General features: G+C 54.2%; 2 protein-coding genes across 4 annotated transcripts in view; both read left to right on the top strand.

Annotated features, from left to right (window-relative positions):
* The window catches only part of AP3D1 (adaptor related protein complex 3 subunit delta 1), a 44,272-nt gene extending 40,084 nt beyond the window's left edge, over positions 1-4,188 (top strand). Inside the window, exons 29-32 of the mRNA XM_036399281.1 lie at positions 467-552; positions 889-1,010; positions 1,741-1,820; positions 1,976-4,188. Of these exons, the coding sequence (XP_036255174.1) occupies positions 467-552; positions 889-1,010; positions 1,741-1,820; positions 1,976-2,071 (384 nt within the window). The 3' untranslated portion in view covers positions 2,072-4,188. The remainder of the gene's footprint in view (positions 1-466; positions 553-888; positions 1,011-1,740; positions 1,821-1,975) is intronic.
* A 2,876-nt stretch (positions 4,189-7,064) lies between these two features.
* MOB3A (MOB kinase activator 3A) lies at positions 7,065-20,787 on the top strand. 3 transcript variants are annotated; one of them, XM_036399624.2, is made up of 4 exons: positions 7,065-7,153; positions 17,105-17,635; positions 19,313-19,515; positions 20,333-20,787. In XM_036399624.2, the coding sequence occupies exons 2-4, from the start codon at positions 17,218-17,220 to the stop codon at positions 20,360-20,362; spliced, it is 651 nt and encodes a 216-aa protein (XP_036255517.1). In that variant the 5' UTR covers positions 7,065-7,153; positions 17,105-17,217; the 3' UTR covers positions 20,363-20,787. The 3 variants fall into 3 exon arrangements, with proteins under 3 accessions (XP_036255517.1, XP_036255519.1, XP_036255520.1); XM_036399626.2 differs by lacking the exon at positions 7,065-7,153 and adding an exon at positions 11,941-12,029; XM_036399627.2 differs by lacking the exon at positions 7,065-7,153 and adding an exon at positions 12,892-12,944.
* The last annotated feature ends 6,840 nt before the right edge of the window (positions 20,788-27,627 follow it).

The following is a 27,627-nucleotide window of genomic DNA, read 5'->3' as shown; positions in this document are numbered from 1 at the left end:
GATGTTATTTCAGTACAGTTATTAATGAAAGAGATGCTCAGAGGAAATGAATGGAGACAGTTGTGGCTACTCCTGAGTCAGCCATTGTCTCTATTTTAAGAGTTTCTTAAAAATAGCATTCTAGTCCTATTTTAGTACCTAAGAATCTGGGAACTATTAATTTATCATTTTGCTCAGGAAATAATGAACTGTAAAACCACATCTCCAAGTGTTAAACTCAGTCTGCTCAGTTCATTTCAGCAGAGTGCAGGCAGAACTGCAGCCCAGTGTGTCCCTTACCTGTTGTAGGTGCATGTATCAACCCAGCTGCCCAAAGCTTTGAGTGGGCTGATCTTGTGGTGGGATGGTTCTCACACTGATCCTTCAGGGCGACCTCAGCCCTCAGCTCCTCTCTGGTGACTCTGTGGTGGCTGGGGGTGGCTGCCTCAGGGCTCCCCCTCACCTGCTCTCCTTTGCCCTGTTGCAGGATGATGAAGGTTCAACCCATGAAAAACTAGATTTCAAATTGCACTTCAGTTGTGCTTCATACTTGATCACGACGCCTTGCTACAGGTGAGTGCCCCTGGCAGGCTGAGCCCTGCCTGCTCCTGAGGGCTTGGGCAGTGTCTCTCTAAGGGGTGACTGCTCAGATATGTCCAGTGACTGATTTCAAATGGCTCTGCAGAGGGAGCTCTGTGCCCTGCAGGCTGGCAGAGGCAGCTCTGGCAGCAAGAGGGCACAAGTTGCTCCAGTGGGCTCTGGAGTGTGGTTTCTGTATTTGCTGTAAATCCATTTTCCTAGAGCTTGATAGCACTTAAGCTTCTGTATCCTGACATGTTTCATGGGGCTGATGGCACAGATTTCACTTGCATTTCTAATAAAACATTTGCTTTCCTTCCTGTTCTGCAGTGATGCTTTTGCCAAGCTCCTAGAGTCTGGAGATCTGCACATGAGTTCTATTAAAGTAGATGGAATTAGCATTTCTTTCCAACATCTACTGGCAAAGATCTGTTTTCATCATCATTTTTCAGGTGAGTCTTCCTTGATGCAGAACCTTCTGCAGAATTCCATCTTCTAAAATTTCTGCTTTGCTTGGTGGGCATAATACTCCATGGGCTCAGCAACCACAGGAGCAGGTGATGTCCAGATTAAATACATTTGGGAGAGTTTTCTCCAGTTTTGCAACACTCAAAGCATGCAGTGTTCTTCAAGATGAATTCTCCTTGTGTCCCTGTGGAATTCCTGCAGCCCAGTGAGGCATGTGACAGCTATCATGGGAGCAGCTGCTGTGGAGTTCAGGCTGTAACTGTTCTCTGGAGGATGGGTTTGATCTGCAGGGTTTCAGACTCCTTCCCCAGTGCCTCCTGTCAGTGAGGGAGAGCCCCAGCTATTCAGCTTTGGGTTTATTAATTAAAACACAAGCACTGGCTGAAGCAAAACAACTGGCTGTTTCATCATGCTCTGGTGTTTGCATTAGACATTGCCTCACTGGAAGTATTTCTGGGGAAGAAATCTACGTTCTGAGCAGTGTTTTTGCCACAGAACATTTGTGGCTTAAGAGACAAATGACTCACCTCATTATTGTGAAACGTCCCAGAGAGAAGCCACGAGGAGCCAGGCATACCTTAACCCTGACTTCCTCCTCCCCTCTGTAGAAGCCTCTGTTCCTCAAGGCCAGGCAGAGCAAGGGCTGCTCTCCAGGGGAAGCAGGGCTTGAATTAAAATGGAATGGAATGAAATGAAATTGCTGTTTCTCTGCAGTTGTGGAACGCGTTGATTCGTGTGCATCCATGTACAGCCGTTCTATCCAAGGCCATCACGTCTGCCTACTGGTAAAAAAGGTGAGAGCACTGTAACCCCTGAGGGAAGCTAAACCTGGAGCCTTCCCTGCCTTCCTCTGCCTCTTTCCAGTCCTGAATTTGGCTGGGAACACATTTATCCCCACTTGGAAGAGAAGCTAATGGTTTTTTTTCTCTTTTTTTTTTTCCTTTCCAAGGGAGAGAACTCTGTATCCATAGATGGGAAATGTAATGATTCTACCCTGCTTAGCAACTTGTTGGATGAGATGAAAGAGACATTGTCCAAGTGCTGAATATTCCTTATACAATATTCCAAGGAGCAGAAACACACCCAACGTGTAAAGACGAGCAGACCCAAGTGTTAAGTTTCTCCCTCGTACGCATGTACTACCCTGGGGCACGTGCTTTCAGTTCACTCCACCATTGGTTGCAGTTTAGACATTTTAAGGCTGTATGTTACCTTTTTATTTTCAGAACTTTTTACAAACTGTGGTGTTAACCCTTTCTAGCCCAAAGAGATCCTGGTGACATGACTGGAGGAGGGAGGGAGGGAGGGGTGGGCACTATTTATTCAGCAGCTCATGATGATCCCATGACCTTCATCTGTGTGGGACGGCGACTGAGCAGGACTTTATCAACAGTAGCACAGTTTGTTGCTTGTGCTTATGCCAGGGAAGGTTGACTTAATCCTTAGCCATGAAATATGTCTTCAGGGCTGCTGTAGTTGATGTATATTTCTAGCAGAGGCTGGTGCTGGACCAGAAGGCCTCTTTTTGTTTCTTTTTTTTTATATATATATGATTTATTATTATCTCAAGATCTATTGTGATCAGCATATAAATATCCTCCATCTCCTTGAGCTAATCCAAAGGAGCCCTGTGGGAACTGGGATGTTTGAGTTTCTGTTTATAGTAGTTGCCTTGAGCCTTAACCTTCTTTTAGTGACAGCTGGAAGAGTCGAGTGTGGAAGCATGAAACGGGCTGGAAGTGTTATTGTTTGGGTCTGTGCTCCCCTCGACTGCCCCACACACGGAGTCTGTCAGGCCTCTCCCCTCTGAGCTGTCTCTGCTGATGTGTTTTATGAGTCCACTTCAATTTCACATTCCTGAACAGTTAAGCTGTAGCAAGAAACTGGAAATCCAAAGGGGTCTGTTCCTGCTTTTTTATCCTTTTGCTCACCAGCTGAGGTTGACCATTACCAGGTTAGAGAAACAATCATGGGTGCAGCCCCTTGTGTGCAGGTCCATGTCCTCCCCCTGGGCTCTGAAACCAGCAGGGTCATTCTGTCTGTGTCCCCTCAGTGTCCCCCAGCCCTGCCCTTGCAGCACTGAGAGCAGATTTGGCAGCACAAAGGCCCCTGGGTCCCTGTGGCAGAGCCCTCCTGCAGGGAGAGAGGGCTGCATGAGGACCCCATGTCCCAGAGGCAGGAAGGATGAGGAGGATGATGATGATCCCCTCTCCCTGCCAGGGTGCAGGAGAGGGCTCGTGAGGAGCTGCTCTCCCTTCAGGGTGCAGGGTGGGGAGGGGGCTGAGGAGCTGCAGATTTGGGACTGTAGCTGTTGCTTTAGGGAGGAGAAGGGAGAGTCTGGGAAGTGCCCATTCTGCACTATTGGAATCTTGTGGAGTCACTGACAGGAAAGGAATGTCACAGTGTCCTGCAGAGATGCTCAGTTGATGTCCTTCTACAACATCCCTTGCTTTCAACTTATTTTGTATTCCCCTGCTCTGTTTCTTTCCTTGCAGTTCCACACCCAGTGAGCAAAACTCCATGGAAGGATTTTGCTTTGAGGCACAGAGCAGGAGCAGTTTTGATTGCTCCAAAAAGGTGCCCAGGGAGGAGCTGGCTGGGTCTGCACGTCTCCAGCACCACCACCACTCCTAAAACACCAAACCCCCACGCAGGGAGCAGGATAAAGTGTTGATCTTATTTGTTGGGTGATGTCCTGTACTTTACGCGTGTCTTGTGCTCTTTACACTCTTCCCACAGGAGGTATTTTGGCAAAGGCTCTGCTCTGGTGCTCTGGGTTCCTTGCCAGGCCCAGCTCCGTGTCCGACCTGCGCTGCCACAACGTGGAGGGTTTGGTTTTGGTCAGCCTCCCTTGGTTAGCCAGTTGTGTATTAGAAACTGAACATATTAAAATTGTCTTAAAGGATAATGTTCCTCAATTAGTGTTTGGGTTTTTTAATTCATGGATGAAAACTGTCACTTTAGCATGTAGAGTCTCTTACAGAATCCTGTGCAGTGATTCTAGAATTTTGAAACTGTATGATGTGTTACATTCACAAATTTATTTGCTATCAACATTCCCTGGAAAAAAAAAAAAGAAAAGAAAAAGAAAACAACATACCACAAGCTGCTGTAATGATTTTGTGTCAAGATGATCCAATAAACTTTCAAAACAAAGTTAAATTTTTGGCTTTATAAATGGTCCTTTCATAAGACTGTTCCAGTTTGGATGGACCCAAAATCAAGGGCATGGATTTACCCCAGGGCTTGAATAATGGATCTTCAGTGGAGGTAAGAGGAATCTCCTTCCCAAAGGAGGTAGGGAATTCCAAGTGCCACCCCCTTGAAAGGCAGCTCTGCAACAGCAGCTGTCACTAACACTGAAATTACAGGAAAAAGTAATTCAGACTATCTCTGTTAAATCTCCATGAAATGTTTTGGATCATGATTGCAGTTAAAATTCAACCCTTGGAAGAATGGGAGGAATCAGCCCCTGCTGTTGCTTCCTCTTGGCCTCCAGTGAGATTTGTGACAAACGTGGTGACATTGATGTGGGGCTTAAGGCCCTGTCCTGCCACAGCAGGAATGAGGCCTGGGCTTGGCTGAAGCCCCAGTGGTTTCCAGTCACACCAGAACCTGTGAGAATCATCTTGGGATAGAAATCCCTGGGGCTGAGAGGCAGGAGCCACCAGTTCTGCACTGGAATTGCCCAGTAGCTTGTTGGCCCCATTGCTGCAATCCCACATGGACCTGCCATGGGCTGGGACTGCACAAATCTGATGGAATGGGATGGAAACAAAAGTAAATCCCAACCCAGGGAGTGCCTGGAGCAAACCCCAAGTGTGAAATGAGCCGCAGGAGATGATCCTGCCCCTTCCTCAGCCCTGCAGTGCTGTGTCCAGTTCTGGGCTCCTCTGGGGCCTGTGCAGGGCTGTGAGGATGATGAGGGGATGGAGATCTCCTGTGGGGAAAGGCTGTGGGGGGAAGAGCAGAGATAGACAATATATATATTTATATATTACATATATGGATATATGCTTTACTAACTGCTAGAGGCTGGGGCCAAGCAACAGGACCGGAGCTCATGGGAGGAAACTGAACACAAGAAATTCCACCTGAGCAGGGGAAGGACTTTGCCCTGGGTGTGACAGAGCTGCCCAGAGAGGCGGTGGAGTCACCTTCCCTGGAGATCCCCAAAAGCCATCTGGCCACAATCCTGATGTGCTCAGGGGCCCCTGCTGAGCCAGGCGAGCTCCAGTGGTGCCTCCCCAACCTCGCTTCTGTGACCGGGAGTTGCCCACGAGCCTGGCACTCAGGCTCCTGCCCTGGGGCACAGCATCATCATCTGCTCATGGAGGAATCCTGCCAGAGGGGCCCCGCGTTCCCGGGAGCAGCAGCGGGATCAGCTGCTCTGCAGAGCCCCCGAGCTGCTGCCGTGAGCCGGGGCCAGCTCGGGCAGCCAGACACCCCCGAGGAGCTGAGGCTTCACCCCAGGTTCTGCGGCTCAGCTGGGCTGGGAGGGGCTGTGACCACCCTGGGGGTGCTCAGCCTGGAGAAAAGGAGACTCAGGGGTGCCCTCATCACTCTCTGCAGCTCCTGAAAGGTGCCTGTGCTCAGCTGGGGCTGGGCTCTTTCTCCAGGCACTGACAGAACCAGAGCACACAGCCTCAAGCTGTGCCAAGGGAAATACAGGTTGGGTATCAGGAAAAAGTTTTTTACAGAAAGGGAGATAAAGCTCTGGAATGGCTGCCCGGGGAGGTGGTGGAGTCCCCATCCCTGGGTGTGTTTAACAAAGCCTGGATGTGGCACTGGGTGCCAGGGTTCAGTTGAGCTGTTGGCGCTGGGTTGGACTCGATGATCTTGAAGGGCTCTTCCAGCCCAGTGATTCACAGTGAGCTCAGCTCCTTCTGTGATTCAGTGATTCAGTGATTCTGTGATTCTGTGATTCTGTGATTCAGTGATTCTGTGATTCTGTGACTTGGGGTGCGGGCTGGGGGCTGTGAACACCCGGGGACTGAGCCGGGGTCTGCAGAGGTTTTGGGGCACCTGGGCTGGGGAACTGCCGGCTCCAGCCAGGAGTGTTGGAAAACCCCTCATGGGGCAGGAGCTCCCAGCTCTGCTTCAGCTTTTGGCACCCTTTGCTTTTGGGCTTCCCAGGGATTTCCCAGCGGGGTTTGACTTTCCCCATCCTGATGTTTGTGAGCAGTTCCCTTTGAACCAGGGGCTGGTTCTGGCCACTTCTCCTTTTTATGACCTTAAAGTTGAGGTCTGGGCAGGTCCCTGCAGCTGCCCTCGTTGGACCAATGCTCTGCTCGGACCCCCCTGCCTTGTCCCAAAAACACAAACACTGAATAAATGGGAATAAAGGAAAACAAACAAAACAGAATAAAATGGGAAAATAAATTAAAAAAAAAATAAAGCAGAATAGAAGAAAAGCAATAAAAGGGAAGAGAGGGAAATAACTGGAATGGAATAAAAGAAAAAAAATAAATAAAATTAAAAAAAAATACATAGAATTATGTATTAATAACAGAATTAAAGAAAATAAATAATAAATCGAATTAACGAAAATAAATAATAAGATAAAACAGAAGAAAACATAAAAATAAAATTGATAACAAAAGCAAACAGAAAATTAAAATAGAAAATTAAAATAGAATAAAGAGAAAAAATAAAATAAAAAGAGAAAATAAAAAGAAGATTAAATAGAAAATAAATAAAGATAAAAGAGAAAATAAACTAAGGATAAAATAGAAACAAAATGAAGTAGAAAATAAAATAGAAAATGAAAGAAAAGAAAGAAAGGAATTCAGATGAGTAGAATAAAATATTGAAATAGAATAAAAGAACACAGAGTAAAATACCCTAGAATAAAACTTTAACAATACGGTAAAACACGAACGGTTCCCCTCACCAACATCCGCTGCGCCTCTCCCCTTCCCCCCTCCCTGGCCCGTCCCTCCCGTGGGCGGGGCCGGCGCAGGCGGGGGCGGCCCCTTTAAGAGGAAGTAGCGCCGGCCGCGAGCGGCGCGCGGGAGGGCGCGGGAGCGGCGGGAGCGCGGCGGCCGCGCGGGGCGTGCTGCGGCCCGGGGAGTGCTGCGGCCCGGGAGCTGTGCGCGTCCGCCGGCGAGGGAGCGCGGCCCGGCAGGTGCGGGGGCTCGGGGGCTGTGAGGGGATCCGGGAGAGGCTGTGAGGGAGGAGGGCCCTGCGGGACGGGCTCGGAGGGGCCCCCCGGGAAAAGGGGCCGGGAGAGGGCCGCGTGTCCCCAGCCCTGCTCACGTGTCCCCCCAGCCCCGGTGGGCCGCGTTCCCCCGGTGGGGCCGGGCCGGGGCTCTCCCCCGCCTTGGCGGGACGGGACGGGACCTGTTGAGCTGCGGCCACCGCATCCCCGCTGTGGGCGTTCTTTAATTGTTTGTGTTTGCTTGGGCGGGGGGCGATGGCGGCCGCGGCCCGGCCTGAGCCCCTCAGGAGGGCCCGGAGCCCCCCGGGCAGGGCCGGGCGGGGATCGGGGCATGGATCAGGGCATGGATCTGCCTGTGCTGGCCCGGCCCTGAGGAGAAACCCCCTGGATGGAACATCCCCAGCAGAGCCCTGGCTGCTGGGCACAGTCCCCTCCCTTCTGAGGGGTCGGACCTGCTGAAGGATTCGTGAGCAACTGGAAAATTCATAATGAGGGAAAAAAAAAATATCGCAGAGAGTAAGGGGGTTGGTGGCACAACTGTGGAGTTACAGCTTTCAACTTCCCTATTTCATCCCTCCTCTCCTTCCCGACTTTCTCCAGCCCAGCTGCTATAGGTAAAGGCATAGCTCTGAAGTTCCAGCCTTTCAGTCTCTAAACTGGTCGGGGAATGGGGAATTTTCCATTTTTTTTCAGGTCATGGTGAGCCACGGCTCAGCTGTCATGAGGGAGAACGTGTCAGGAGAACTTGAAAGCAAACTCTTGCTCTGCTTCTGTCTCTTGCTGCAGGCTCAGGAATCCTGATCTTACAGAGCTGCCTCTGCTCTGATCTGGGCACAGTGAGCTCAGCTCCTTCAGAGAGCCTGTGTGAGAAGGACAGGCAAAAGAAAGAGCAGGAAGTCCTTTGGAGGGAAAGGACAGGGGATCTGGAGTTGTCCAGTGTGCAGCACAGATGTTTGGGCAAAGCTTTTCTGTCAGTGCTAGTGAAGGGCAAGATTCCCTCCTCTAAGAGCTGCAGAGTGGCCACACTTTCTAGATTTCCATCCCTTTGTTAAAAGTCCCTTTCCGGTCTGGAAATCTTCTGCCATGGCAGGGAGGGATTTTGCTGGGAGATGTGAAACTTCCCCAGCCACCTGTTTATCACAGTCCCCAGGGCTTTGTCCTTGCACTCTGCTTCCTTTCCCAACTTCAGGCTCACTTCCAGCTCCCTGTTTGTCTGTTGCTGTTCCCTGGACTGTGAATCCCATGTTTCAGATTCACTTTCTGTCTTAGTCACTTCCTGTGAGGTGAACCTGGGGTGAGCTTCTGACTCCTCAAAATCCCCAAAAAGAGGGAGAGAAGCATTGGGAATTCTTCCAGTGGTGGCAAAACCTGGAGCTGTTGGTTTGTAGCGAGGAGCTGAGCAGGGAGCTGGTTCCCTGTGCCTGGCTCACCTTGCAGCTCCTGGGATGCTCTGTTGCTCTGTCACCTGTGCCATCATCAGAGATGGAAATGGGCTCTCCCTTGTGCTTGGCCAAGGCTTGGGGAGCTCGGAGTAGACTCAGCATCCTGAGCAAAGTTGTCCTGCTTCCCTTCTGCTGCCTCTGGAGCTGTTTGCCAGCTGCTTCCTTGTCCACCTCTAACATGGCCCTTCTGCTGATGGGGTGAAAAGTACCCCCACACTGGAATGGGGTGATTTAGTCCCATTTTGGAGGTTGGACTGTCCAGATCTCTGCTGTGCTTGGTCACTCTTGCTCCTCTGTGGGGGCCAGGGATCTCCACGGCCACACTAATGAAAGAGAAAATGTCCCATGTGAGTGGTGAAAGTATCTGGGGTCAGAGCACTGAGATTGCAAAACCTTTCCAACCCTGTCCACAGGCCTGGGAAGGGAATTGCTTTCAATTTCTGAGTTTTAATTTCTAGTAAGACAGGGAAGTATTTTCTGATTCTTGAGCCATAAATGCTGCTGTAAGTGGATCCAGAACCAGCTTTACTGAGCTTTATCAACTTATCTTTAGGAATATGTAATACCAGCTAATGCTGTCAATAAAGAGTGCACCTTAGGCTGCACCTTTATCCTCCTTTTTCCAGCTGCCCCTGGGAGGCAGAGGTATCCCTGGTTTGCTCTGCTGCCTGCTTCCCTCTGGAGCTGGTGGTGTGGTGCAGGTGCTGCTCTGCTCCTGGTGTATCTGAGTGGGTTTTTGCTCTGGGTGCATGAAGCAGAAGGGAGAGCACAGGAAGGGATGGAGGCAGCGAAGGCCAGGAAAAAACCCAAAAACAAAACAGCAACTTTTGCAAGTGGGCAAAGCCAGAGCAAAACAATCCATCACATCTGACAGCTTTGACTTCCTCCAGAAAACCTGGCTGAGGTCCCAAAGAGCTGCTGCTGGTGTTGGGTCAGTGTGAGTGAGACGAGGCCACCGTGGTGGTGCTGCAGACACTCCCATGTGTGACCCTGTGCTGATTCCAGGGAACTCGTGGGACAGAAGGTGAGCTGGAGCCACCCAGGCTACAGCTGAGGGTGCAGCAGGAGCTGAGCTGGCCCTGTGGCTGCCCTGAAAGGCCCTGCATTTTCTGCAGGCCTCCCTTGGGGCTGTTTTCTGGCTGCCTTTGCTTCCTTCTCCCTTTCCTCTGGCTGTGTGATGTGGTTGGTGTTGAGGTGGTCTCCAGCTCCACATCCATGGGCTCGCTCTGTGCCTGGAGCTGTGCTAAGGGATTGAGTTATTCCTGTATCTCCTGCCAGGGCAGGAGAGGCCTCGTGGGCCTCTGCTGTCAGCAAGAAACAATCCTGCCATTCATCCCAACGTGTGACATTAACATAGGGAAAAGGGATGTTTGTCCCTGGGATTATCCATGCTCTGGGAAGGCTGGTTGTGTGGCCAGCTCGTGCTCCAGCTCTGCCCTGGGGTGTGATCCCACACTTCCTGGGATCCCAGCCCACTGTTACAATGGTGCCATAGTCATTTTATCATCCTAATGCAAATTTCAAGCTCCAAACTGATGTTAGCTTTGACTTGGGTGGGGGCAGATCCCAAAGTTAGAGGAAATGGAACTGCTCTGGGCCCAGAAATATCCCTGTCCAGTGAGGACAGGGCAAGCAGGGAGAGACAAGCAGCTCAGCTGGGACTTAATAAACACCACCCTGCCCTTCCAGCCCTGTAGTGGGGACAGCAAGAGGCCTTCCTGGAGGACCTGGAAAAGTGGGAGCTGCTCCTACTGTGCCATCACTGGCCTTGGGCTCTTCCCTGGCAATTGTTGTGTGTGCAGTTAACCTGTGCTGGAGTCGTGACCCAGCTTGTCAGCTTAGCACAGCCCTGCAGAGCCCACAGAGGATTAGCTCTGCCTCCACACGCAGCCCCAGCGCGGCGGGAGGCATGGACACCTTCCAGCAGCCCTGCGAGGCTCTGACATTGCAATGGATGCAGATGGCACGGAAGAGCAGCGGGGCTGGCCCTGAGTCAGTAACACCCGGGGCTCCGCGGGGCTGCCTGCAGTCGCTGCTGTTCCACGGGAGCAGTTGGGGATTGCAGCATCTGCTGCCTGACCTTTCCCTCTGGGCAGGGAAGCAGGAGGGGACCTTTTACAGGGCTTACTTTCTCGTGTGGCTTTTCTCCCTCTGTGGCTGTGGGGAGCAAGGCCAGGGGGACAAACCACGCTGGAAATTTGGGTTTCTTGCCTTCCCTCTCCCTTGCCAGACTGGGTTTTCCAGCCTCCCCAGCACTCACTGCCTCACCTGCCCTCTCTCAGCATCCCTGTGCAGTGTGAGCAGTGTCACCCATAACATCCCTCCTGTCACTGCCCATGGTCTGAATGTCAGTCCTGATCTGGGAGCCAAGCAATAAACTCCCTGATCATCCATCTGCCTGGGATGGATGCTGGTGTCTCACTGCTGGCTGACCTGGGCTCTCTGCTCCAAGCAGCAGCATTGCCACCTGCAGCTCTTGATGGGCTCTGCCAGAGCTCCCCTCATCTCTGGTGGGTCCTCTGCTATCCCAGATACTGCTTAATTTAACAGGGCTTTTCCCTTTATTCCATAAACTAACTCAACTTTGGGATTGCCTGGAATGCTTGGCCTTGCAGGGGCAAAGGAGATGCCAGTTAAAGCCCAGGAGAACTATTTTTGGTCTTTTATTATGCTTTTTTCTCTTCTCATTCATATAGCCTTGTCCTGCTCCTAAACCAACCTCTTCCCCTAAGCCACCCTCTTTCCAGGAAGGGCCTGGAGACGTGGGAAGTCCCAGGAGATCTGTACCATTTCTTACTCGGGAATTTCCAAATTGTGCAGCAGATTGGAATAGCGAGGCCTGGGGGTGGCTGGCAACAAGCAGGACCTTCTTAAAGCTGACTCTGGTGAGAGACAAAAGGCTCTTTGTTTGCCCAAACCTTGGCAATTCAGCATTTCCAGTGTGCCCCTGTTCAGATTTGCTTGCGAAGGCTGCTGCTAAAAGAAAAATGTGGATGTTGTCCTGCAGAGCAGCAGAATGAAGTGGGGTTGGGGTTGGGGTTGGGGTTGGAGGTGCAGCTGGGCTGGGTCGAGCTGCTCCTTCTCCAGAAAGTTCTGAGCAGCTTCAGCTGCAGGGGCTGAGCTCGGGGGATGGACGGGGAAGGCAATGCCGAAGGGAACAGCCGTGGCTCAGCTCTCCTGCAGCAGCACGGAGTGATCCTGCGGGAGGAGGAAAGGCAGAGCTTGCAGAGGGGAAGGATTAATTTTGGGAAAACATTGGCAGCTCCCTGGGCCGGGAGGCTGGAGGCAGTGCCAGACAGGAAGCGGCTGACGTGGAAGTGCCGGCTGGCCGGGATTATGAATGGCCAGGGGTGCCTTCCAGCCACACTGAGCCCTCCTCGCCCTGCCCTGCCCTGCCCGAGGTAAGCACGGGGCAGACCTTCGCTCCTCATATCACAAATCCATTCAGAAGAGCAGCTGGAAGTCTGCTCCCAGGAAGACAAGCCCTCGTTTGTTGCCGGACTGGCTCTGGAGGCACAGAAACTGGCTGCCATTAGTGTGGTGCGGCTGCCAGGATTGTTCTGGTCCCTGCTCTCTGTAGTAAAATCTCTCCTTTGATCGGAGCAAACCAGGATCATCCTGTCCCGAGCCACTGAGCTAGTGCAGAGTGGCCATGGGAAGGGATTTGTGAAAGGAGGAGGGGGATGGAATTGTGGAAAAAATGTGAGCGTCCGTCTTGGCTGTTTTGTGCAAGTTGCCTGTTTGAAGCTGCTTTTCTTCTGTAAATTCAGGTTTTTACTTGAAATGCTCGGTGCATCCAAAGTACCTTTATCAGGGTTGCTTTATCAATCAGGAGGGGTTTGTGTCCTGTGTTGGGACCTCTGGCCTGGCGTTGAGGACCCTGGAATGGCTCAGGGGGAAGCAGGATCGTGGCTCCCCTCTTCTGGGGAGCTCTGGGGACACGGTGGCTGTCACAGGCTCCCCACCCGAGGCTTAGAAGTGATGCGAGGACGGCAGCCTGGCTTCCCGGACAGGAAACTGGACAGTCCCTGATTTGAAGAGCTGCCTTGCTGCCTGGGCTGTGCTGTTCCAGCAGAGGCAGCAGGATGTGGCCGGCCCGGCGCTGGAGTCACGGAGGAGGGAGAGGGAGGCGGCCTCGTGTCTGACCCCTCCCCAGCTGCGGAGCCGCCGCGTTGTGGCCGCCCATGAAACCAACAGGGAGGTTTTTCCCCCTCTTTTGAAAAAGGAAGCTTGGCCTCGGCGCCTGCCAGTGCTGCAGAGGGTGCAGAGCGGGGCTGAGCCCTCTGCAGGAGTGACTGCTGAGGCCAGGAGCACAGGTAGGAGCTTGCTCACCGCTGCCTTGCTGGTTTTCCCTGGCTGTTGTTAAAGCCCTGTGCAGTGTTGGCAGCAGAGGGGAGCATGGAGTGCTGCTGGGGCTGGCACTGATGGAGCAGTCATGGGACTCCTGGAGTCCTTTTTGGGCCATTCTGCCTCTGTAGGGAGGGCAGGATCTGTCGGGAACTCTGCTGGCTCCTGGAAAACCTCGGGATGGCTCAGCAGGGTGCAAGGGGAGGCAGTCTCCTGGCGTTTTGGAGGAGCTGACTCTTCCCTTTTCCAGACTCTGAGCTGCTTTTACAAGTGACCAAGAGTTGGGAAGCAGCTGCCTGGGCTTCCTTCCTCTGCCCAGAGCCTGGTGTTAGAGCAAGGCAGCTCCTCATGATCCACCATTCCTGGCGAGGGAGGAGGAATGGCAGGACAGTGCCAACAGCCCCGGCAGCAAAACCAGGCCAGGACTGGAGCTGCACAAGCAGGGAGTCAGAGAAAAGGAGCTTTTGGGATGGGAGGGAAAGGGAGGGCCAGGCCTTGAGCCCCCTGGGCAGGCAAGTCCAGCCCAGCAGGAGCTGCTCCTCCCGTGTCCTTGGGATAAGCTGGAGGCATGTTTGTGCCCTGGGCAGCCCACGGGGGTCACGGGCTCTGATCCTGAGCGCTGGCCAAGGTCCTCTCAGAGCACCGGTGACGTCTGCTGTGCTCTTGGCTGGCTCAAAGGAGGAGGCAACAAAATGTACTGAGGTTTGTTTAGGGGGGAGTGGTTTTTCCCCCCACCTTTAAAGCTTGCAGATACCATCCAGGTGCTTTGCATGTCCCATTTCCCAATTGTCTCTAACCTTTCCTTTCCCTTGTGTGCGGGGGCGGTGTCAGCTGTGACTCCTGCCTGTGGAAGTAGGTGTTGTACAGATGATATCATCTCTGAGCAATGTCAGGGATGCTTTGGTCTCTGTGCCTCTTTATTTTTATTTTTTTCCTAGAGCTAAATGTTTCTTTTAGCTCATTGCAGTCAGAGACCGTAATTAAATAGGCTGCATCTGCTTGATGTCTCAGCTACTCATTTTGCTAATGCTTCACACAGATGCTGAATCGTCTGAGAGACAATTGCTCTGTGTTGAGCTCCTCAGTTCTCAGGGATGATGTCTCCATAGGATCAGGGATTTGTTTGTAGGACAAGTACTGCCTCCACGCCAAATAAACTGCCCTGCACAGAGACCCTGATAATATGGGGGGGCTGGGAAATCCTGAGCCATGTGAAAAGTGACAAGGGCAAGGGTCAGATCCTGCCCTGGGATGGGGCAGCCCTGGATGCAGGGACAGACTGGGAATGAGAGGCTGGAGAGCAGCGCCGTGGGAAGGGCCCTGGGGGTCCTGGTCAGGGGCAAGTTGGATCTGAGTCACTGCTGGGTCCTGGCAGCCCCAAGGGCCACCCTGTGCTGGGGGCACCAGGCCCAGGGAGGGATTGTCCCACTCTGCTCTGCCCTGGGGCAGCCTCACCTCCAGTGCTGGGGGCACTTTGGGCACCACGAGATCAGAAGGAGCACAAAGCTGTTGGAGAGTGGCCAAAGGAGGGACACGGAGCTGGGGAAGGGCTGAGGAGCAGCTGAGGGCACTTGGCTGGTTCAGCTGGAGCCCAGGAGACTGAGGGGAGGCTCCTGGGGGCTGCAGCTCCTGCCCAGGGCAGGCACAGGGGCAGGGGCTGAGCTCTGCTCTGGGACAGGGACAGGAGCCCAGCAAGGGCTGGAGCTGGGCCAGGCCTTGGCATGGAGCTCAGGGCAAGGTTCTTCCCCCCGAGGCTGCTGGGCACTGCCCAGGCTCCCCAGGGAATGGTGCCAAGGCTGCCAGAGCTCCAGGAGCTCCCAGGGCTGCTCAGGGTGGGGATGTTGGGGTGGCTGGGCAGGGATGGGGCTGCACTGATCATCCCTGTGGGTCCCTTCAGCTCAGAATATTCTGGGATTCTATGAAGTCTTTCCATCCTGCTCAGATGAGGAAAATGGTTGGTGTTTGTTTCTTGATGTGTGGTGCCAAAGCCAGGGGATGTTTGTTTTTACCCTTAGGTTTTACATCCACATCCATGGCAGGCCCTGCAGAGCAGATCCTCCAGAAAAGAAGCAGGGATGGAATCACTGCTGGGAGTGCTCCAGGGAGCCACATAGAGGGTGCTGCTGCTGCTGCTGCTTTGTGGTTTCTTGTGTGAGAGGATGTGTTTTCCTCCCTCTCCAGTGCAGGGAACTCATCACAAGAGCTTCCCTGGACTTTCTGCTGGAAGTAGCAGCAGCCTCAGCACCTGCTGCCCACATTGCTGGTTCTGTGGGGGCCCTGCCTCGGTTCCGGGGTGGGCGCAGTCCCTGGAGCTTCCTGCTCTGCCACAGGATGTGGCCAGGCTGTGACACAGCTCCTGCTAACCAGCACTGCTCAGCTGTCTCCCCACACCCTTCACTGCTTCCTCTGCCACGTCTGGGGCTGGATCACGCTCCAAAGGACACATCTGCCAGGGCTTTGTGCTGGGTTTGCCTCCCCTGAGGTGGCTCATGGGGTCACAGCAGCTGTTTTGGCAGCAGAAGGCCAGGTTGGATGGGTTTTGGGTTGCTTGGAACAACCTGATCTAGTGGAATGTGTCCCTGCCCATGGAAGTGTCCCTGCCCATGGCAGGGAGTTGCAGCTGGATGGTCTTTAAGGTGCCTTCCAATCTAAACCATTCCATGATGACTTATCTGCTCTGGATTCACCTCTCAGCCCACATTAAATTGCTTTTAGGGTTTCTCCCAACACATCATATCCCATGTTGGGGTTTGGATCTCTCAGCTCCTGCATGGAAGAGGTTACTGAGCCCATTCCCGCAGGAAATGTTGAGCCTGTTCTTAGTGAGGTGAACTGGAGTGGTTTGGGGTTTCTTCCTCACTGTAATTAAATAAGGAAACAAGAGGCCTTGGCTTTAAAGCTTTTTAATCTTTCTTCAGAGAAGAACTGCTGATTAGCACTGCAGCATCTGTTAGAGACGGGCTCGATTGCAACCACGGTAGTCATGACCTTGAGTTTGGGATGTGCTTGCCAGCATTTGAGGACACTATTTACCTATTGGAGCAACACTCTTGTAAATCTGAGGCCTCATGTAAATTTAAGTAGATTCTGCTTGGGGAAAGGGTTGTGGTTTTTTTTTTTTTTGCTTGCTTGCTTATGAAATTATGGAAACTTATTTATGCTATTTAAGGCATCAGCTTAATTTTTATTACTTTATTCATTTCTCTGTCCAGCACATGTAAAATAATATTTTTGGTACACAAAGCTTTCTGCCTTAAGCTTTCATCAAAGAGCAGCCTGGCACAAATTCTGTGAGGGGCTGGATGTGGGAACAAAGGAGGTATAATTAGCTACAGATAAACAGAGCTGTGTTTCTTGTCAGCATCCCTTCAGATCTCAACTTGTGTCTCACCCTTGGAGCTGATTTTCTACAGTCTGGAAGAGGAAGATGAGCTTCCCCTCATCTTCCAGTTTTCAACTTGTAAACGCAGCTAAACTGAAGTGGGAAATATGTTTATGGTCTGTGTACACCTGCAGAAGAGGCTGTGGCTGCTCTCAGGGCTGGTGTTATTTCAGGATATTTGCTTTCCGGGTGCCTGAGCTGTGACTTCTTCTTCTCATTGCCCTCCACCCCTTGGTTCCTGTCTCTCACTTTCAGTGGCTGGCTTGGTGGGGGCTGCCTGGCAGCAGCTCTGAGCTGTCTTGTGGGCTGGCATGACCTGGCCTGGCCTCATTCCCAAAGAGGGGATGCAGAGGTGAAAATGGGATCTGGGTGAAACCCAGCTGGTTTTACCCTTTGTCAGTGCATGTCAGCCAAGCAGGTGGTGGCATTTCTACAGCCTTGGGGTCTCATGGTGTGGCACTGTTGGGGTGAGTGGCAGCCCTCTCCCTGGCTGTGGGGCCTGTTCCCTCATTCCCACATGGAACAGGGTCAGGAGGTGACTCTGTCCAGCCCCTCCAGCCTCCCCTCCCCTCTGCTCCAGCTGGGGAAGGGAAGGGGGAGGAAGGAAAGCTGCTGTGGGCTCCCCCCCCTTCTCAGATGTGGGGCGAGGGCCCAGATGGCATCCCAGATCTCTTCCTATGGGATTTAGACGAGGTTTCCTGTTGAGAACGCTGTTCCTAATCGCTGCCCTTCTGTGCTGTGTTGCAGATCAGGACCAGATGAGCAGAGGGAGGTTTCTCTGAAGATCAGAGTCGCCCCAGCCGTGCCCCGGGAAGCGGCTGTCACCGCTGCGGGCCTGCAGGACGCGCCAGAGGAGGAAAATGTCCCACGCTTTAAAGCAGGTGTTCAATAAGGACAAAACCTTCCGGCCCAAGCGCAAGTTCGAGCCGGGCACTCAGCGCTTTGAGCTGCACAAGAAGGCCCAGGCCTCGCTCAACGCCGGCCTGGACTTGAAGGTGGCCGTGCAGCTGCCGCCGGGCGAGGAGCAGAACGACTGGGTGGCCGTGCACGTCGTGGACTTCTTCAACCGCATCAACCTCATCTACGGCACCATCAGTGACTATTGCACGGAGCAGTCCTGCCCCGTCATGTCGGGGGGGCCCAAGTACGAGTACCGGTGGCAGGACGAGCACAAGTACCGCAAACCCACGGCCCTGTCTGCGCCCCAGTACATGAACCTGCTCATGGACTGGATCGAGGTGCAGATCAACAACGAGGACATCTTCCCCACCAATGTCGGTGAGTTTGGGTTCCAGCTGCGGCTGGAGGGAGGGAGGGGTGTGGAGCCTTCTCGTGGAGCTCCTGTTGCTGTTTCAGGAGATGCTGCAGCACAGCTGACCCCTGTAGCAGAGCAGTTTCCCTCTGTGCAGTGAGCTCTTCCCAGCTCTTCTGCAGTGCTGGAATACCCAGATCCCACTGGGATCATGGATACCTCGAGTGTCCATACCTCAGTGCCTCCAGTGAAACAGGAGGCTGCCCTTGGAGCAGTCAGTCAGTCTCTGAGTGGCTCATGCTGGATACAGGATGGCTCTCTGGGAGCTGCTGGCCAGCCCAGGTCTGAGGAACAGCTCTGTGTCACCTGGTGATGGTGTCACCTGCCATAATCAGCCCCTCTGTTATTAGAGGCCACACTGGCTGCCTCTGCCCCTGCTGAGGGGTGGGATGCTGGCACAGGCCTGGAGGGAAGGGCCACATTTCATCTACTGCCAGGAATTTGGCCTAAGTCACCTCAATCTCCATATCCAAATGCAGCTTTGGGACAGAGATTGTTGGGTTTTATTTTGTGATGAAGATGGAAGAATTTAGTCTCTAAGTTATCGTGTAAATACAACTGAGCCTATGCAGTTGTAGCTGAGCTTCCATCTCCTGGGATGGAGGAGATGAGGTGCAGCAGAGCTCCCTCCCTCCCTCCCTCCCTCCTGCCCTGGTGTTTTTCCCGTTGGAGCTCTGATGGGATGCAGTTGGTCCCTATTTGGGGCACATCTGCCACTTGAGCATCCACAGGGATCCTCCACTGTGCCAAAATGCTGCTTAAACCTGGTGTGGAGTGGGCAGGGAGGCGAGGGGGGCCGTAAACAGCCAGATTTGAGAGAGCTGCAGCACCAAACCCTCCCCTGCCATTCTTCTCACGCTGCACAGGCTCTGCTGCAGCTCTCTGGGGACCTCACTGGGGGTGTTGGTTCTGTTCTGGGCTGCAGGACGAACTTCCGACAGCACGAGGGTTGTGGTTTGGGGTTTTTGAGTTGTTACTGTCTTCAGCTCAGCTTTAACCAGGTCCTTCAATGCTGACTGAAATGCTGCAGCTCTGGCAGAGCAAGGAAAGGGTTTAACTCGTCCTTGTTCCTCCAGAAACAGTGTGAACTTTACACCCTGATATCCCATGGAGGTGGCTGCATGGCCAGACTGCTCTGCTGCAGGGGCCCAGCCAAACAGTCCTGGAGCCTTCAAAGAGGACCTAAACAGCTTTAATTTTTAACCAAAGAGCTAAAGATGTACCAAAACAAGGGATAACTGTGGGGAGTTAACAGCCCTTTCCTTTGGAAGTTGCTTGGTTGTATCTGGTGTTTTGCACTGTTTATATAAATACATCAAGCAGTAGTAGAAGAAACTCTTGTCTGACTGAAACAACTGCTGGGAATGTGGGCTCTGCTTTCAGTCACAGCAGTGCATCACTCTGTCACTGAAAAAAATCTGTGCTTTGAAAAATGTGATGCAAAGGAAAGGAAAAGGAGACAAGAGCTGGAAATGACCAGGGACAGAACTTTTGGCTCAATCTGTCCATTTTACCAATTTATTATACCAATTTCCATTATACCAATTTCCATCAATCTATCTATTTTACCAGTTTATTTTAGCCCTAAGCAACCAGCTTTAACCTGACCAAAAGTTTTTCATGGCCACTCTTCCCCTCCCAAGGTACTCCCTTCCCCAAGAACTTCCTCCCAGTGGTGAAGAAGATTCTGTCCAGGCTCTTCCGGGTGTTTGTCCACGTCTACATCCACCACTTTGACAGGATCACCCAGATGGGCTCGGAGGCTCACGTGAACACCTGCTACAAGCACTTTTACTACTTTGTGAAAGAGTTCAATCTCATAGACACCAAGGAGCTGGAGCCCCTGGTGAGTGTCTGCTGGGGCTCTCAGGGTCTGTGGCCAGCACAGGGCTGGGGGAGTCACAGAGGGCTCTGGAACCTTCTCAGGAGGCCCCACCTCAAATCCTGGGGTCAGTTTTGGGCCCCTCACTCCAACAAAGACATGGAGGGGTTGGAGCATGTCCAGAGATAGGAACAGAGGTGGGGAAGGGTCTGGAGCAACTGAGGGAGCTGGGGTTGCTCAGCCTGGAGCAAAGGAGGCTCAGGGGGGACCTTGTGGCTCTGCTCAGCTCTCTGACAGGAGGGGACAGCCAGGAGGACTCAGTCTTGTCCCAGGTAACAAGTGACAGGACAGGAGGAAGCTCTCAAACTGTGCCAGTGGAGGTTTATATTGGATTTAAGGGAAAATTTCTTCACTAAAGGGGTGGGACAAGCATTGGAAAGGTCTGCCCAGGGCAGTGTTGGAGTCATCATCCCTAGAAAAAATGTGTGGCTGTGACACTTGGGGACATGGTTGAGTGGTGACACAGCAGTGGTGGGGTAATGGTTGGACTTGATGATCTTGGGAGTCTTTCCAACCCTTAAGGATTCCATGATTCCCTTCTAAAGCTGGTTGCCCAAATTCAGGACCAGTTGGCCTTGCAGTGTAACTGTCAGGAACCTGGCAGTCAGGATGGGACTGGGATGTGGTGGGGGGAACACAGCCCTGCCCAAACTGGGCAGCAGGGTCACCCCGTGCCTGGGAGTGCTACTGACAGCTACACACAGGGGGGTTTATCTACACCCTCACCTGGGAGCCTGGGATCCTCCTTCACAGTCCCTTGTGTTCTCTGTCCCTTTGACAGAAGGAAATGACCTCCAGGATGTGCCACTGAGCTCAGACCCTCCTGCTCCCACCTCGGCACCTCCTCCGAGGACTCCGAGCCCCCACCCCAGACTGGAGAGGTGATTCAAGGGGAGAACAGAGACGTTTCGTTGAAGAAATTATATATTTTTAATGAGTTTCAATGTAAAACTGTGATACTGCAGGAATATTTTTTTAAAGATGCTCTAGATTAACTAATTTTTTATAGTAATTTCTATAAAAAAGAAAGAAGATATTTTGTGGGCCACTTGATGGGAATGTTGGCTCTCGGAGCAGGGAAGAGCTGCCTGAGCTGCCTCCTCCATGTGCCCTGAGTGAGCTGAGCCAGACACTTCACACAGAGCTGTGTCGTGGGGCTGGTGCTGCCATGGAAGCAGTGCCTCCCTTGGGATACACATTTCCCACCCCTGGAGGCAGGGTACAGGACTGGTGTACATGGATCCCCCAGCACCTCTTCCACTGGCTGTGAGTCTGGGTTTGGGGCAGAGCTGCTCTGTGCCCACCTGTCCCCAAGGCCTGGCTCTCCTGTGCTCCCTCTGAGTGAGCTGGGACTGGGCTTCATCCCAAGGCTGCCACAGCTGGGGCTGGTGCTGTTGGAGTGGAAATCTGCCCTCGAGTGTCAGCCCAGCCCTGAGCTGAGCTCTGCACACACAGCCCTGCTGTGGCTCTGCACTGTCCCCATGGGGACACAGATCCACACTGGCAGCTCCTCATGGGAGCCACCAGAGGGAAGGTGCTGGGACAGGCACCAGGAATTCTCCTCCATCCCCTCCCTTCCCTCCCTGTCCCTCGTGGTACGCTGACCCTGCTGGGACCATCCTGCTTCCCATTGGGGTATGGAGCCTTCTCCCCTTCATCAGCATCACCATCCCGTCCAGCTGTGCACATCTGGGACCAAAATCTCTGCTGTGCAGCCAGAGCCCCCCAGCCTCGCCCGCTGCTTGCACGAGGAGAGCTTGGCAGTGCCCCTGGTAGGTCGTGGGTCTACCTAGGATTTGGGGACCAGTAAGTGACCAAACTGCACCACTAACCAACCACTTCTTCCTTACAAAGCATTCCCGTGCCCTGGAATCTCTGTACGTACGTGACTCTCTCATTTCTCACCCTGCCGTTAGGACACTCGTACAAATACCACTCGTGCTCTGAAATGGAACCAATAAATTATGTTGTATTTACACAGCACACGCCGCCGCCGAGCGTCTCGTGACTGCACCTTCGTCAGAACCTTCCCATCAGCAAAACAAACACGGGGTGTTTGGGCTCCTTGGGGATTGTGCTGGGGAGCTGGGAGCTCGTGGGTGTGTGCTCCTGGCACAGCTCCTGGGGCTTGGTTGGGTTCCTCCTGCTCTCCACGTGCCAGGTCCGGGCTGCTCCAAGCTCTGTGCTGTGTTCCAAGGCCATGGGGCCTGACCCAGGGGTTGTGCTGCTGCCTTGTGTCTGCAGTGTCTCTGTACCCCAGGGTTGAGCTGTTCTCCCAGCTCTGAAACTCAGGTGGAAGTGGGCAGGGGAGGGGAATTCCAGCTCACCAACTTGCCAAGAGGCTCCTCTACCATGGGAAGGAGCCAGGGGTGTAGTCATTGAGGCTGGTGGACTAAATTGGGAAAAACTCTGCATTTGGGAGATGCACATTGTTTTCCTGGCCAGGAGGGGAGTCAGGAGCTCCTCAGCTGTAGCTCCTCTTGTTCCCTGCCTGCAGCACTGGCTCTTGCCCATTCCCCTGCCCAGTGGAGGTGCTGGGACCACCCTCCAGCCCTCTCCCAGTGTTTTGTGGGTGCAGCTCAGCTGGAGAACGTGCTGTTCCTTGGTGTGGAGTATCTCTGGCCAGCCTGGGTCAGCTGTCCCAGCCCTGCTTCCCCCATTTGTTGTGCCCCTCCTTGCTGGCAGAGCATGGGACACACAAAGTCCTTGGCTTAGGGTAAGCACTGCTCAGCAACACCAAAACATCGGTGTGTTATCAGCATTATTCTCATCCCAGATCCCAAACACGGCCCTGGACCAGCTACTGGGGAGAGAACTGGCTCTGTCCCAGCTGAAACCAGGACACCTGCAAGGCCCCAGGTGCTCAGCCGTGGTGGGGCTGCAGGTGGGTGGTGAGTGCTGCTGGGTCAGCCCTCAGAGCCAGGGCAGCTCCTGCTGCAGTTCCTCAGCTTCCCCTTTCACATTCCTGGGGTGCTGTGGGTGCTTTCTGGGGACGTGTGGCACCTGTGACCCACAGGGCTGCAGGGACCTGCCTTCCTCAGCCCCCCTTTCTTTTTGGGGGAAAGACCCTCCCATGCCAGACCAGCTCAGCCAAGGGAGGAGGAGGAGGAGGAAAAGCACCTTTGTAGAAGATGTGGCCAGGCTGGAGGTGGCTGAGCCCGGCCCCACGCCCGGCAGTGCAGGATGTTGCCCAGACAGGTCTGTGGAGCCACAGCTCTGCCTCTGCCTCGGCAGCCCCAGCCCCACTTTCATCTCCCCAGGCTTTCATCTCGTGTTTACTTGCTCCTGAGCTGCAGCTGCAGTGCTGCAGGGAGCAGGCAGCTGTGAGCCCCTGGGGCTGAGCCCCCAGGGCTGAGCACCCCAAACTGCTGCCCCAGGGCTGAGCACCACAAGCTGAGCCCCCAGTGCTGAGCACCCCAAAGTGCTGTCCCAGTGCTGAGCACCTCAAACTGCTGTCCCAGTGCTGAGCACCACAAGCTGAGCCCCCAGGGCTGAGCACCACAAGCTGAGCCCCCAGGGCTGAGCACCCCAAACTGCTGCCCCAGTGCTGAGCACCCCAAAGTGCTGCCCCAGTGCTGAGCACCACAAGCTGAGCCCCCAGGGCTGAGCTCACCCAAACTGAGCCCCCTGAGCTGAGCCCAGCCTCGCCACAGGGCTTAGCCTTGATCAGGACCTCTGGGCACTTTCACTGCTCATCCCCCTGGCACAGGCTGGGTGCAGAGGGATCACAAAGGCTGTGCTGAGAACCCAGAGAACAGCTTTGCAGATCTGCACTGCAGGGCCTGGGCTGAGCAGGTAGAGTGCCCAGGGCTCCAGCAGCCTCCCCTCTGCAGGGCTGATCCCTTCCCAAAAAGCACAGATGGCATCTGCCCTGGAGCTGGCAGCACAGAGGGGGCTGTGGCTGCCGTATGTTCTGAGGGAAACGCTCCTTTCCTGTGCTTCAGAGCAGGGTCTCCTGCTGCTCCCAGGAAGCCATGGCTCGTTCTGATCCTCCCCTGCTGGGCTTCTCCATCCCCTGAACCCTCAGGAGCTTCAGGGCCCCATGAATCTGGATTTAGGATCCTGCCAACAAGATCCGTTTGTCACAGATGAGTGATTTAGGGTCACTCAAAGAGTCACTGTCAACACTGTTAGATTTTAATATGAATCTATGAAAGTGTGATTTAACAGGGTACAATAATGAGGTTCCCTCTGGTACTTCCGACATGGATGTAAAAGACTAAGGAAAATCAAGTTGGAATCGAGCTGAAATGATTTACTCTGAGACTGAGGATGTAAAAGGGTAAGAGAGACCCTTCTGTTGAGTACAAGGTTCAGACAAGACCCCCCTGCTTCCTAAATTCCTGATGGACCTTAGGGACAGCCCACATCCAGTCTTAGTCTCAGATTTGGACAGTGGTTCACATATGAAGGAATTAAATACATGGATTTCATTAGTGTTAATTCAGGGTGCTGTCAGGAACTCACCAAGGAGCTGTTCCAAGTAAGGGTCTCAGTCTCATCCCAAACCCTGAGATGTGTCCCACCTGCAGAGGAGATGACAGATGTGCAGTCCAGCTGCAGATTAGGGGGAGCTCAAACTGGGCTTATCCAAAGATGTGTTGTTGGTGGAAAGGTCTCTGTTGCTTGAGGCACAGCTTGAGAGGTGTCCCTGTTCCAGGACCCCCTGGCACAGCCACGCTGCCAGGCAGGGAGAGCTCGAGGCACCCACTGGTGCCTTGCTGGCAGGGGGATGGGGTGAAGCTGGCTCACAGGGAAAAGTGCAGGGGGCTCCTTGTACCCACAACTTTCATTGTTCCTTGATAAATAAGTCTTGGAAAAGCCACCTGCTCTCCAGGTGTTAATCCCACACAAGGTTCTGAACTCACAAGCATCGATGCTCCCTGGGGCACTCTGCTCCTCCTGGGTTTCCTGGACTTCTTGGCCTGGCTCTGGCCTTTTCCCCTGCTGGATCCCAGTCCAGACCATTGCTGGGTTGGTGGAAGGGTTGATCACATCCATCACGAGTCCCATCAGGGTTTGCTTAGAGTGGGAAGCTGGGAAGTGGGGGCAGCCTTTGCAGGGACCCTTGGAAAGCAGCCAAGGGGGACCAGGGGCTCCTATGGCACCTGTGGCTGTGTGGCTGTGGGGTCTGTGCCAGAGCCACGTCCTGCTGGGTGAGGACAGGGGTGTCCCCACCTGCCACCACCTCCCTGGGCAGCATTGCTGGGGCTGTGCTGTGACAGAAAGATGTCCTTACACTGCCTGGCCCTGCTCCTCCAGCCCTGGGCACTGTCCCAGAGACAGCAGGGACTGTGTTCCCATCCCCAGGAGGTGCTGCCTCATTCATGCACCTTTTGAGTTGGGGAAACAGGAGCACAGGTGGCACAGGACATGTCTCTGCACAGCTCTGCTGTCACACTCAGCCCCCCACACCCTCTGTTGAGGCAGTGCCTCTGTCCCTCATCCCTGCACGGGCAGTGGACGCTTTCCAAGCTCTGAAATGTGCTTTTTGTTTGTTCTGTGTTCCCTGGACAGCTGATGCCTCTGGAGCCAGATTCCCCAGGGTCCCTGGCAGCCCCCCAGCCCTGATCCGTGCCCTCCTCCTCCTGGGCAGGGCCCTGGGTTTGCTCAGCTCCAGTTTTGGGCTCCATGGAGGAGGTGACAGCCGTTGTGGGACAAGGGAACAGTCACCAGCATGGCACGTGCTCCCTCTGCCTTGTATGGCACAGGCCAGGCCGGGAGCCAGCAGCTCCAGGAACATGGGCAGGACCTGGAATGCTTCTGGGAAAATGCTGGAGCCAGGAGGACATGTCCCATCCCTGGTGACACTGATACCCAGGGCACCTGCTGCTCGGGCCCCACGGGGATGGCAGCTCCCTCCTCACCAGGAGAAGGGGCCCCAGGATCGTTTTTGGTCCTGGTGAACAAATCCCTGCTAACCTCAGAGCTGCCAGCACTGACAGGGTGTAACAGGGTGTACAGGCCCTGCTGTGGTTTCAGTGCCCTTTCCAAGGAAGCAGGGGGGAATTTTTTGATGGTTTGGGAGTTTTTCTGCTCCTTCTAAGAAAATGTGCAACGTGCCAGCCTGCACCTCTTCCTGCCACGTCCCTGGGCTTCCCCAGAGTGACCCAGCTGCAGGGGGTCAGGGCTGCTGCTGCAGACTTCCCCCTTCCCAGGGAATTGGGAGGGTGGAGGAAGGTGAAAAGAGCCCGGGGTGTTTGAAGTCCTCCTGGAAATGCTTTTCCCATTTGCTGCTCTCCGCTAAGACAGGACTCCCACTGTGGCACAGCAGGAGCCCTGTCCCTGCCCTTCTCCCACCAACCCCAAAAGCTCCTGCAGCTCCTGCTCCTTCTTTTGGGGGCTGCAGAGATTTGAGATTTCCCTCCTGGAGGATTTGATCCATCTTCCCAGTAGATCCCTGGGCCAAGCCCCATCCCAATCCCACCATCTCCATGTCCTTGTCCCCTGGGTTTTGGCTGGTGTGGGGTGTCAGGGACTGGGGGCTGGGGGAGGGAGGATGTTCCCACTGAGCTGGCACCTCCCTTGTAGGACTTTTTGGGGGTGAAACCACCCCAGGTGTGTTTGTACCTTCCCTCAGAACACACTCCCCTGCAGCTTCCATGCTGGGCTCCAGCTACTCTCTCCCCTTATGGCACCTCTTCCAGCTGGGGAAACTGAGGAACACCACCACCATCCCCCTGCTGGTGACCCCTCTCACTCTGCCTGTCCCCCTGCTGTCCCCTGGGACACTCTGGGCAGCTCTGCTGGGGGCTCCTGGGCAGGGGGCAGCCCTGAAATGGGGGGGTAAAGCCAAGCAGGGCTCACCCCAGCCCTGTCCCTGCAGCAGATGGGGACTGAGGGACCAGGGCCGGGTCCCTGGGAGAGCCCCGGGGTGCCAGGGGGGGACTTGGGGTGCACTGGAGGCCTGGCAGGAGCTGCCAAAACTTCCCAGTGGCTTCAAGGTGAGGGGGAAATCGAGGATCCACCAGCACAGGAACCAGCCCGGCCATGAGCCCGTGTGTGCCCTGGGCATGGGGGAGGGCTGTCCCCTGTGTCCCTCCTGTCCCCGTGTCCCTCCCATCCCTCCTGTCCCACCCCAGCGCCAGGAGTGTCAAACCTCCGATTTCTGCCCAGCAGGAAATTCCAGGTTTTTTGCAGGATTTTTTCATTTGACTCACAGCCAGGCTTCCAAATCCTCCTGCTTCCAGGGCCGGGAAGCTGGGCCCTCCTTGGGCCGGGGAAGTAACACACACGGAAAAAAAAAAAAAAAAAAAAAAAAAAAAAAGAGTTTTATTTATTTTCCTTCCAAGGCAGAGCAGTGGGGTGGGAGGGGAAGCCCTGCACAGCCCCGAGCAGCGCCTGCCCACACTGGGGCACATCCAGGGGGGTGGGCAGCCACCCCTGAGTGGCTCAGGGCACAGCGGGTGACAGGGTGGCCGCGATGCCTCCGGCCCCTGCCGCTCCCTCTGCTCCTGGCCAACAATAGCCGCCTTCCGGCACAGCCCCGCTCACTTTCCTGTTTTCCCTCGGCCCGTCTGGAGCGTGGGGCTCCAACAGCTCCTGGAGACCCCACAAGATGGTGGGTCCTGGTGCGGGGACAGGTGACACCGTGGGGACACAGCAGGGGGCTCACCATGATCCTGGGCAGAACTGGGACATGGGGAATTCGCTGCTCTTGGCACCCCTGGGGCACTGGATGTGATCAGGAGCAGAGAGGGGGCTCAGATGTATCGAAATTTGTGTTTCCCTGAAAAAAACATTAGGAAGGCCTGAGTTGTGCTCTGTGAGCTGCCAGTGCTGGCCCTTTCCATGGTCCACAGGCACGTGTGTCCCACAGCAGGAGCCACCAGTACAGGGACCTGGGGGCAGGCTGGGCCCAGGAGGGTATTTTGGGGATTTTGGCTGCACCCTGTGCCCAGCAGGAGAGGGAGAGCCCTGGTCCTGTGGGGGAAACACGGGTGGTGCACTGGGATGGACACATGCAGGCACAAAACTACACCTCGTCACCTGTAGGTGTGTGTGTGTGTGCTCATGCAAACACCCCCTGGCCATGCTCTGGCCTTGCACACACGTGTGTGCTTTTGTGCACTTTCC

The sequence above is a fragment of the Molothrus ater genome, chromosome 26 (genome assembly GCF_012460135.2).
Source record: "Molothrus ater isolate BHLD 08-10-18 breed brown headed cowbird chromosome 26, BPBGC_Mater_1.1, whole genome shotgun sequence".
NCBI lineage: Eukaryota > Metazoa > Chordata > Aves > Passeriformes > Icteridae > Molothrus > Molothrus ater.
The sequence above is the reverse complement of the archived record's forward strand: the minus strand, read 5'-3'. Positions and strand labels throughout refer to the sequence as shown.

Bases quoted from the DNA above. Each gene is read 5' to 3' on its own strand.
- MOB3A (XM_036399624.2), top strand. From the start codon at position 17,218: ATGTCCCACGCTTTAAAGCAGGTGTTCAATAAGGACAAAACCTTCCGG. The intron at 17,636-19,312 runs GTGAGTTTGGGT...TCCCCTCCCAAG, and splicing joins CATCTTCCCCACCAATGTCG to GTACTCCCTTCCCCAAGAAC. The intron at 19,516-20,332 runs GTGAGTGTCTGC...TCCCTTTGACAG, and splicing joins CCAAGGAGCTGGAGCCCCTG to AAGGAAATGACCTCCAGGAT.